Source organism: Gekko japonicus, unplaced genomic scaffold (genome assembly GCF_001447785.1).
Source record: "Gekko japonicus isolate JY-2015 unplaced genomic scaffold, Gekko_japonicus_V1.1 scaffold574, whole genome shotgun sequence".
Classification (NCBI taxonomy): domain Eukaryota; kingdom Metazoa; phylum Chordata; class Lepidosauria; order Squamata; family Gekkonidae; genus Gekko; species Gekko japonicus.
The window spans coordinates 339,682-351,339 of NW_015159725.1; the positions used below are offsets into that span (position 1 = coordinate 339,682).

Sequence of the window (11,658 nt, forward strand, 5' to 3'; positions counted from 1 at the left end):
CAGTTTAAACTACCTTCCCTTGGTTTGCCCAGGCACCCCATGGCTGTGGGGAGCCCGAGCAAGCCAGCCCTTGGAGGGGAGGGGAGACAGTTTAAACTGCCTTCCCTTGGCTTGCCTGGGTGCCCCACGACTGCGGAGAGGCCGGGCAACCGGCCCTTGGAAGGGACGGAAGGCAGTTTAAACTGCCTTCCCTTGGCTTGCCCAGGTGCCCTGTGGCTGCGGAGAGCCAGGCAAGCCGGCCCTTGGACAGGCTGGGAAAGGCACGGGGAGGCCCAATCCTTCCAGGGCCCCCCCGGCCCACCAGCCTCGGAGTTGCCGGGGGGTGTCACTCTTCAGGCCTTCCCTCTGTAGCCACGCACGCAGAGGTTTTGGCTGTAGTGGGCGTGGCCAACTCTGAAGCCAGCCAAAACTCCATTCCTGTGCGTTCCTGCCCAAAAATAGCTATGCAGTAGGTGTAAACCAAGTAAATAAGAATCAAACCGAAATTTAAAAGTGTTTAGGGCTCTAGATCATGGAGAAAGCCTTCCCAGTGCACGAATGCTCTTCATTCCACTTAGAGCTCAGAGTCAAGCAGGAAAAGTGCAGAGTACTCCTTTAAATTAAATTACTGCTGTATGGCAGCTGACTAAAAACCATGTCTAGTTGGAAATGTTTTGTGCTCTTGGCATTTTCACCATGCCATCACAAACCAAAGGCAAAGGGTTTGAAGGTAGTAGACTAGTAAGCACCTATTTCATGTAAGCAATCTACCAGGGAGGCAGACAGGAGGACAGCACCACTGCATTTTGGATGGTCAACATACTGATGTTTGGACAACCTGGTCATAGCTCTACAATTAAAGCCAAGATCTTTTTTTAATGAGCAGGTCAGCTACACTATCAGTGTAGTGCCAATTTGACCAACAATACTGAAATGCTACTACAAGAACTTTCATGAGAATTGGCTAATACACAGACCATTAGTCCATTAATATCAATACTGTCTACTATGACTGGCATCACCTCTCCAGGGTTTAAAGAAGTTTTTCACATCATGTGTTTTTAACCTGAGATACAGAGGACTGAACCTTGGACCTTCTTAGGGTTGCCCGGTCTCCTTGCTCCTCTGGTGGAGGGATATGGGGGGGCATTCCAGGGATGAGTGGGGACATCACACAATACCCCCAATGTGATGACGTCTCCTGGAAATGATGTCATCCCATTGGGGATGTTGCTCAGGGACGCTCTAGTATTTGGCCGAAACGCAATGGTTTTTTCTCCCTCAAAACCATAGAGTGTCCCTGGGTTTCCCCCACCTGCCAGCTGGTCCGTTTCAGAGGGAAGCCTCTGAAACTGAGGAATCCTCTGCCAGGATTTGGGGCTGGCAATCCTAGACCTTCTGCATGCAGAACCATTCCTCTGTCTTTCCACTAAAATGATTAACACCTTCTGTACATCACATTGGATTTCTGCAAACTCATTAACTTTCTTAGCAGCAGGACATTTGGTGGCTAATCAGTCAAAAGGGCTCCTTATTGAGTCACTTCTGACATTAGAAAAATAATCTGTCATTAAGACACATTATTTATTAAGAAAGGTAACAAGCAGAGGGTTAAGGTGTTTTATGGACAGCAGCAACTTGGCCATATTGCACCAAACACGGAAGTAATTATTTGTAATGTACAATTCAGGCAACAAATTCAATAGCATTTTTAACATGAATACAACAATGTAGCTCTAGACAAAATCTTGCTCTAGACATAAGAAGGCAAGAACAAACAAGACATCAACTAGCACACATACCGTTTCCTCATATTTGTTAAAAACAGCTCTCCTACCTCAGAAGTAAAACTTGCTAAAGTGATGACAAAGGACTTTAGCCTCAGTCATAAAATTCTCATGTAACTGTGAAACCTTAAACATCTCTTTGTAAATGTAACATTTTTTATCACTGCTGCTTTATTTGAAACCTAAGAAGTGTTTCGTATTTAGAAAGTGCTTGTTTTGCACAGCTATATTTACAATCATAATTCATCAATTGGAAACGGAATAGGTTTAGAAACATGCTATGAAGTATACCAATACGATGTAGCCATTTTAATAGAAATGATCAAAACTAGATATTCTTAATCTTAGAATACTGTGTGTTACTGTATAGTTAAGACATGCTTAATGGTTTTTGATTTCAGTAATTTGAATGGGCTGCTACAAAACATTAGCATCTCTTCCATTTTGGCTAGTTAGAACTAGCACAGCAGAATAAATTTCTCATCATTTAAAATATATTTGCAATGTTTTATGGTTGTAAAGTATCTTTTATACATCTGGATACTAAGTTTTGGCATCCAAAAGGGGAGAAAGGTATCTCTTCAGCTTAAAAAAAATAGCTAGTTCTTTGCTTATAAATACTCCACAAGCATAATTTCATCTAGGATGCCATCACAAAAACTAAAACCTGACAGCTATGCACATCTAAAAAAGAATTTGAGATGAACTGCTTTTCCATGTTCCTAAGTGTTCCTTAGAAAATGTTGTAATACCAGTTGAACCAGTTTTAGTTATTCAGCTGCAGGAGACAAGCAAGTAGAGTTTAAATGGCTTTAAAAAGGTTTTTGCTCATTTCTAACCAACTCTAAAAAAATTTATCAAAATTTCTTTTCCACATGCTACAGTGAGGCTTAAATATTTTATGAATTGCTCTAGGAAGTAGCACCATAGCTAGTGCCCCCCCCCCAACGATTACCAGTTGTTGATTCCAGAGTTACAGAAAGCAAAGCAGCTTTGCCTATGCAGTTTGGTCACTGAACTATATCATTAGCTATGATACAATTATTTGCTTTAATAACTTCAAACAAAGCTATATAACTAATGCACAATGCAATGTTCTGTGTCTCAGCATGTCACACTCAGGATTTAGGATTGCATGTGTTTATTGTAATAACCAATTCACTGCTAACTGCAACCTCCTAAAACATACCCTTAAAAGAGTTGCCAGGGCAGGCTGAGAGAAGGTAAATCAAGATAGTATATGAGGCAGAAAAGCTTCAGAGAGAGAACAGAGCATATGATCAGATCTTGAGATCGACATTCATGACTGGATTAGTGTTGCATTACTTAATGTACTAATGCAGAAAGTTCCACTCAAGAACTGTGGGCAAGGTCTAGGATTATTTTGTTTAGCTGACAACAATACCATATTTACTGAAATGCAAGACTAAGTTTCCCCCCCTAAGGCTGCCATAAAAATTAGGAGGTTGTCTTAAATTTGCCTACAAGTTGCAGTTCTGTCGAAGAAAAACTTTTTTTGTGTATAACATTGAACGGTGTCTTGTATGGTAGTGTAAGTGGTATAAAATTCTTAAAGTTTTGAAATTGTAATTGCTGTTTTTATGTTTTGTGTATGTCAACTATTTTTAATTATTTTAATTATATGTGCTTTGGGGGGTTGATTTTAGTGGTTTTAAAATATGATTTTATCATATATGTTTTAAACTGTTAGCCACCTTGGTGGCCCTTGTGAGGACAGAAAAGTGGGGTATAAATGTTGTAAACAAATTAAAAGATAAATAAAATGTTACACATATCTGGAAGAACCTGTTGTAATGCCTTCAATTCCTGCATTTGTAGTACTTTTTACCAAATGTTTGGGGTTGCAGGATATATCGGCAGGTGTCTGAAGTAAACTGTAATACATGCTGAAGAACTGACTGAAGCCACAGCAAATATGAACTTAATTCAGAGTCTATATAACAAAGGCTCACACAGGATGGGAGTATGCTTGAGCAAACCCACACAGGAAGTACAATGAGATCTTTCCTCATATCACTTGTGCATAGTAAAGAAGCCAAGATAGATGTTCCAGATGTTCAATGTTAAATACAGTGTACTGGGAGTACCTCTGCTGAAATCTTAGAAGAGCTACTGTGACTACATTATGTAAAGAATGGATTCCAGCTTCAGATAGACTCTTAGAACCAGGACTTTTACTCCCCTTACACAGGGCCCTTATTTTCTTGTTTTTATCAAAATCATCATGTTACAAGTAACACTGGAAAGGTACATCACTGTGTACATGTGTGCCCTGCATACAGCACTAGTGTAAATTTGAAGTTCAAGCACAAGAATGCAAAAAACTTTGCAGTTGTAACTCTGAACCAGGATCATGTTCCTTCTGCTGGTTCCTCCTTACTCACAAATAAATTCCACCCCTTAGCCTTTACTACAATAAATTACATTAGTATGACCATTAGTCATGATTAAGGATAACCAGGATTCAACCAGTTAATCCTAAGTACATAGCAGAAACCAGTTAGCATTAACCATTGCAAAAACCACTGCCACTATACTGTTGAATAGGGTAAATTGCTCCTACATCAAAAATCAAGAAAATTATAGAGTAGATTAACAATTTGTAAAGCTCTCAAAAACCAAATATTTACCTCAACCACTGTTAAAATATAAACTACCAGATGCTTCCATCTGCTCTCAGACTGAGTGACATTTGGAACTTGTTGGACTGTATTTATTCAAATGAGATAACCCTCCATTGTTTTCTTCTTCTTCCCAGACTGCAGACAGCAATTAAACTGTGAGCTTGTCAGAATCTAACAAAGGCCAACAAGACAGGGTTTTAAAATCTTGACCTTGAAAATCTGCTTTTTTCCTCCATTTATTAAATTTTTGCAACTGAGCCTGGCCTGGTGAAAAGTTCTGATGAGCCTGAAAGCTTGTGCAATGTTTTCTATTATTTGGTTGGCTCTGATAAAAAGGTATTACATGGATTTTGTTCCATTTAACAAGAAAAAGTCATGTATTGCAGCGGCAGACTGTTTCAAACATATGAGATTTGTACGGTATGCACACACCAATTTTGGGATTATAGATTAGCCCTCAGATCACATACTTTCTTTTATTATTCAATATTTGTAATAAGGAAGCACCATTAAATTAGATGTTTATAAATGAAAGGCAGGACTTGATTTTCCCTTAATGCTTCTAACTGTAAGGTACCAGCTCAACACATAGAACATGAGAACACATAAAACACAAGTTGAACACATAAAACTAACAGAAGTATTCTAAAGGCAAATTCTTGAATGACTTTCCTAACTGACAACCAGCACACAGGAAAATGAAGTATGGCAGAAGTAGATATCTTGCTACATATATACAGGACTGAAAGCTGGTGTCATGATGGCTTCCTAACACATGCAGTCTAAGGAAGACACAAGCCTTACTCCACACATGACAGTACACTTGCTTTTCCGTTATAGTTACTTATATTTAAGTATCTTGTGTGATAAGATGTTTAAAGATACAGTAGCAACTGTACCATTTTAACTAGCCTTCCATCTTCGTAAAGAATTTCAAGCATGTAACAAGTGGCAAACTTTATTCATTTTGGATAGTCCAAGCAATACACAGTCAACAATCATTCTCTTCCCACAAGAACAAAGACTTTTTACCCCGCTGAGTATTCAACAAAATCAGAAATGCCTCATTAGCCAACACTATTGATCTAATATCTCCAATAATATATACTTATTAAAGTCTAAAGAATTGCATTTTAGGCCTTTAAAGCGATGTGCCATTAACAATTACAAGTCAAATACTAGTGAATACAGACTTACCTTCAATCTTTTTTAAAGCTGATAGACAAGTATCCCGGCTTGGAAACTCAAAGGGATTACTACAGGTCCTAATAGTATCACATTCGCATTTTCCATTGATTATATTGCAGCCTGTTATCAGGTTTTCATTGCAAGGCTCAAATCCAAGTAGCTGATCATCCCAGTTTTCATCTAAAAACCAAAATGAAATAACTATAATACCAGCAGCTCATTAATAATTTTCATTTAAGAGATCTCTATTGCCCAAGCACCTATGCATCTAACACAAAATGTTAAACACATCTTTAATGACTTGACTGTAAGTAACCAAAACAGCTCCACTTATTTGAAGTGTAGTAATCCAAAAATTAAAATTGTACAAGAACACAAAAGCTCCTTCCTTGGCATGCTCACTCTCTCTTTTAAGGACAAAATCCGTATCTTCTCGAAGGAGGTGAAGAGGAGAGTAGACAAACAAGGCCAGAATTTTCAAGCATCCTGACTGTCAAGACCATTTGAATAAAGGTGGTCTGAGCTGTCTCACCTGACAACACACAATAAAAACCCCATGTGAAACTTGCCAACACTGTAGTTGTACAAGTTTTAAGCCCAGGTTTATTAAAAACAATATTACTCTCAGCAAGCCATGTAACAGTTCTATATCAATGACTCCCTGAAATTTCAACATGCCCCACAATGGAAACCTGCTGTGTATTTCAACCTAGCCACTGTATGTCTAGTCCAGGGATCACCAGCCCTTTCAAGCCTGAGCACACCTTTGGAATTCTGACAAAGGATGGTGAGCACAGCCATAAAATGGCTGCTGCAGGAGATGGAGCCATCCACAGAATGTCAGAGAGTGATGATCTGTGGTTGGCAGGGTAGACAAATCTTTGGATACTTAAATCTGGTGACTGGGCTGTGAATTGGCAACAGATCTTTCTACAAACCTGAAAAGACCCCCAGGTTTGCAGAAAAATGTAAAAACTTTTTAAAAATGTGGATTATAAAAAACTCAAAAATGATCAAAGGCACGCTTGTAGCTTTAAGTAATAGATTCCTCCAATGGCAACCACAGTATTCCAGGCTGGGTTTATGTGAGTAAAAAGGCAAGGGGAGAGGGCAAGGCCATTACAGGCCTATTTTGGCTCTTTTTAGGAAGTACTCATAAGGGCCAGCCTAATTAGAATTGCCAGCTCTCGATTGGGATATTCTTAAGAGACTCTGTGGTGAAATCTGAGGAGGGAAAGTGAGGCACCACCCCACAGGTCCTTGAGGTTGAGGGTTCCCTGCCATGCAAATGGGTCTGGTCCAGTAGCTGGCACCACTCAACTGGTCCGCAGTTTTCCTAGGTAGAGGCAGCCAGAAGAGGGGTGAGAGGGAAAGCTTAAGAAAGAGCAGATAAAGGTGGGTTTGCTGTTGGGAATGAGATAAGTTTGCCAACCCCAAGTTAGGAAATTCCTGTAGATCGGGGGGTGGAGCCTGGGGAGGGACCTCAGAGGAATATAATGCCATAGACTCCACCATCGAAAGCAACCATTTCAGGGGACAGGATTGCCAACCTCCAGATGGGATCTGGAGATCTCCTAGATTTATACCTGAACTCTAGATGGCAGAATCTTGAGAAAATGGCTGCTTTGGAGGATGGACCCTGCCGAGTTCACTTCCCTCCCCAAACCTTGCCCTCCTAAAAGGCTCCACTCCCAAATTTTCAGGAATTTCTCAATCTGGAACTGACAACCTTAGGGGGGAACTGATCTCTGTACTTGGGAGATCTGTTATGATTCCAGGAGATCTCCAGGCCACATCTGGAGGTTGGCAACCCTAGAAGGAAAAAAGAGGCAGGAAAAGGGGAGAGTCTATGGGGGTTTTCAGGATAAGGAATGAGGACATACTGTGGAAAAGGCTTTCTACTTGTGAATAACTCTGAATGTAACTCTTGAAATTTAAAGGCAGAAGCTATTTACAGGAGGCATTTTTTAAAAAAACACATAGTTAAAAATGTTTTTTGTACATACACAGCTTAACTTCAGTAACACAGTGAAGATATCAGCTGCTGCCAAACCAAAGCAACTTTTAAAAACTCTGCACTAGCTCCTATGGCCAATCAGAAGTCCTGCTGGACAAAACCCCACCTGGCCCTTCGCACTTATAAAAAACACTTGGCAGGCATTAGGAACAATGTCAGTGGGCACCATGATGTGCACATGGGTCCCATGTCGGGAACATCTAATCTAGGCCGTACTTCACCTGTATGCAATGTAATGTGTGGGCAGGGCTGGCTCACCCACTAAACGAACTAGGCATTCGCCTAGAGCCCGGCCCGGCCCTAGGGGCACCAAACAGAATGACCCCCAACAAAAACCCCACCCCCCACCAAAAGCAGGCTGTATGATCTCCCTGGCTAGTGGCTTCCCTGACTGGATGACCGCCGGCGCCACCAGCACCGCCACCATCTCTGAGTTCTGACTGGCTGGCCCTAGCCTAGGGCCCCTAGGGCTGGGCCTGGGCGCCACGACAAACTTCACATGGCAGCCCCGTCCCCGCCAAAAGCCCACACACCACCCAGAAGCCTTGCCTCTTCCCACCTTCCCCCCAGAGACTGCCGGCGTGCATGCCTCCCCTCAGCGCCCGGGCACATGTAGACTCAGTCGTATGGCTAACGAGTGCCAGTCCGGCAAGTGCGCCCATGCCGCTCAGAAACCCTGCCTCTTCCCACCTTCCCCCAGAGACTACCAGTGGGCCCGCCTCGCACCTCCCCTCATCACCCGGGCACGTGTAGGCTCAGTCGGACTTGTGTACTGTACTGCAGGTGATCCAGGAAGGAGGCAGCAGCAGCAGCATGCCCCGGCCATGTTTACTCAAGAGCCAATCCCCTTGAACTTGCTGGGACTTCCTCTCCAGGCAGGGCTGCTAGGAAGGACTGTGGATCAAGAACGCCGGAGCCCAGCTTAGTTGTTTATTGAAAACCCCACTGTTTGGGGGGGACTGGAAGCAGAAGGATAGATGGTGGGGGGCTGTTTTATTAAGCGGGGGGTTTGATGCTGCAGTGGCGCTGGTGGAACTCCTGCCATCCCCTTGTGTGCTCCGCAGAGCCCTATGGAGGTGGCCTGCTTGCCACAGGGCCCCATTGGCTTTCCCCGGCGGCCCGGGTCCTCATGGGCTCCCTCCTGGAGGGGGGAACGGGGTGGGAGAGATCTGGAGGAGAGGGATCTGCAGGATCCCGGCCAGCCTAGAGAAAGGGGGCTGCCCGGATGTCCCCTGCGGGAAGCTCGGCCTCTCTGGCTCACCTTTCTTTCGCTCTCGGGCTGCCGGGCATCATTTCCAAATTCAGCTCGGCTGGCCCTCCCTCCTTCCCCGCCCCCCTCACCAGAGCGGCCATTTTCCACTACATCTTGGGCTCTGCTGAGCTGGCTGCCTCCCCCCCCCCCCCCGTCCCCGGCACAGATCTTATGCATTTCCCCCCCTCCCCAGTTCCATGCATAAAAGTGCACTGTGGCCAAGGGAATGTGGCCAGACACTCCAGACTCAAAAAGCCCTGGATCTCAAAACATTCCCCCCAACACTCGCTCTAACAAGCACCAGGAGGGAGGGGGGCAAGAGATCTTCAATCGGATCATTGGAAGGGCATCCCCTGCCAGGATGGGGGGGGACATAGATAGCCAGCCTTCTTCTATCTCCCACTCCCCTCCATCAAAGCGCATCATTCCTGTTTTGCTTTTGACAGGACTGCCCCCCTCCTTTCTATTTCTGGGCCACCTGCCTTCTACTTTCCCCCTCTCCTCCCCCCCCCCGGCCCCGCTTTGCGAAGAAACCATAAAGTTCTGCCCTGCCCCACCCCGACAAGTCACCTGAGAAGGATTGGAAACTGACATGAAACTTACCATCGCGCGGAGGAAATTGACCAGAGCGCAGGAGTGCGTTGGTGCCTAAAATGCATTTATTTTTGAAAATTGGTAGGCGCACGGGGGGGGGGGGGCAGAAGGGATCCTTGCCTCGGGTGCAAAATAAGCTAGGGCCGGCCCTGTGTGTGGGCCTACATGTTACTTGAAACAAGGAACTGCTGCCGAAAGTTACATACCCATGTTAAGTCTGTCCTCATAACATTTGGATTACTTATTCCAAATCTTGATGTTATTCTGTTGCTTGTTTCTCTGCCTCTGCTCCACAGTACTAGCTGTCAGTGGCAGAAACAAGAAAAAAGAGACACTCTGACAATGGAATATTGTGCCTGGAGACAATCTATATAGGCTATGTCTAATTCTGATCTTACCTTTCTGACACACTTGATTGTGCAGTAATGACTGAAGCATGAATTAATGAGCAATCCCTTTAATAGTGTAACTAGGGTGAGGCAGGAGAAGCATCTAAACTAAGGTCAAAGAGACAATGGGCAAAGGAGAATGTATTGAAAATATTTAAATGATTTTAAGTTGCCACATCTTTCCTATTTGGAAATACACACAACTACAAGGCAGTAGATAAAAAACTACACATCAGCTGGTTGGAAAAAATCAGGCACATTATCCTAGTCTCAGTTTCTCACCAGTTTTGAAAATGCAGCCTGACAAAGTAAAACCCATTCAAATATGGAACAGAACTGGTGCAGGAGAAAAAAAAATCAAATGAGACACTTCTGCTGATTCAAGAGCAGCTGCTGCTATCTGGACCATTGCACAACAGCTTCTAAACCAGGGGTGGCCAAACTGTGGCTCGAGAGCCACATGCGGCTCTTTCACACACATTGTGTGGCTCCTGGGGAAGTGAAAGGGAGACATGTCTCCCCGATTAGTATTTCCTTCCCCAGCCAGTGCTCCCCTCCCTGGGTAGGCTTGAGGTGGGGGGAAGCAGAGAAAGAAAGCAACTAACTTTAAATGTGTTCTCAAAGTGCCCCCCCCCGGCTAGCTTAGACAAGGCATTGGTCTCTTTAAATCCCTTCTCCAAGCCAAGCCAAGCCTGCCAGCGGGGGTGGGTGGGGCTTGGATGACAAATTTAAAGTTGCTTTTTCACTTCTCCCCCCTCCCCCATCTATTTGCTTTCTTTCAACCTTTCTATCTTTCTCCCCTCCCCATCTAAAGTTAAATGTGTTCTCCAAGCCCTGCCAAACCGGCAGACTGGTTTGGCTCAGAGAAAGCATTAGTCTCTTTAATTTAATATGCACATTTTCATATTTGTCAATTAAAACATGTGTGTTCATGCCTTGTGGCTCTCAAACATCTAACGTTTATTCTATGTGGCTCTTACATTAATCAAGTTTGGCCACCCCTGTTGTAAACTCACGGTTGCACAGCTTCTAAACTGACTCACTGTTGCACAGCAGGAGTACTGTGAATAGTGACTATTTAGACTATCCAGTGTGATCCACTGGAGAAGGAAATGGCAAGCCACTCCAGTATCTTTGCCAAGAAAACCCCATGGACAGTATCAAAAGACTGAAAGATATGACGCTGGAAGATGAGCCCCTCAGGTTGGAAGGTGTCCAATATGCTACTGGGGAAGAGCAGAGGGCAAGTACAAGTAACTCCAGATAGAGTGAAGTGGCTGGGCCAAAGCCGAAAGGACGCTCAGTTGTGGATGTGTCTGATGGTGAAAGGAAAGTCCGATGCTGCAAAGAACAATACTGCATAAGAACCTGGAATGTAAGATCTATGAATCAAGGTAAGCTTGACGTGGTCAAAAATGAGATAGCAAGACTGAACATCGGCATCTTAGGAATCAGTGAACTAAAGTGGACAGGAATGGGTGAATTTAACTCAGAAGACCATTAGATCTACTACTGTAGCCAGGAATCTCGGCGAAAAATGGTGTGGCCTTTATAGTCAACAAGAGAGTGCAAAAGACAGTACTGGGATACAATCTCAAAAATGACAGGATGATTTTGGTCTGGTTCCAAGGCAAAACATTAAACATCACAGTAATCCTAGTCTATGCCCCAAACCACTGATGCAGAAGAGGCTAAAGTGGACCGGTTCTATGAAGACCTACAACACCTCCTAGAACTAACACCAAAAAATGATGTCCTCATCATCATAGGGGACTGGAATGCTAAAGTAGGAAGTCAAAAGGTAACC

General features: G+C 43.7%; 1 protein-coding gene across 2 annotated transcripts in view; it reads right to left on the reverse strand.

Annotated features, from left to right (window-relative positions):
- CRIM1 (cysteine rich transmembrane BMP regulator 1 (chordin-like)) overlaps nt 1–11,658 on the reverse strand; it is a 204,026-nt gene that overhangs the window by 175,079 nt on the left and 17,289 nt on the right. For both annotated transcript variants that reach the window (XM_015423500.1, XM_015423434.1), the window contains exon 2: nt 5,609–5,779. In XM_015423500.1, the coding sequence (XP_015278986.1) occupies nt 5,609–5,779 (171 nt within the window). The remainder of the gene's footprint in view (nt 1–5,608; nt 5,780–11,658) is intronic.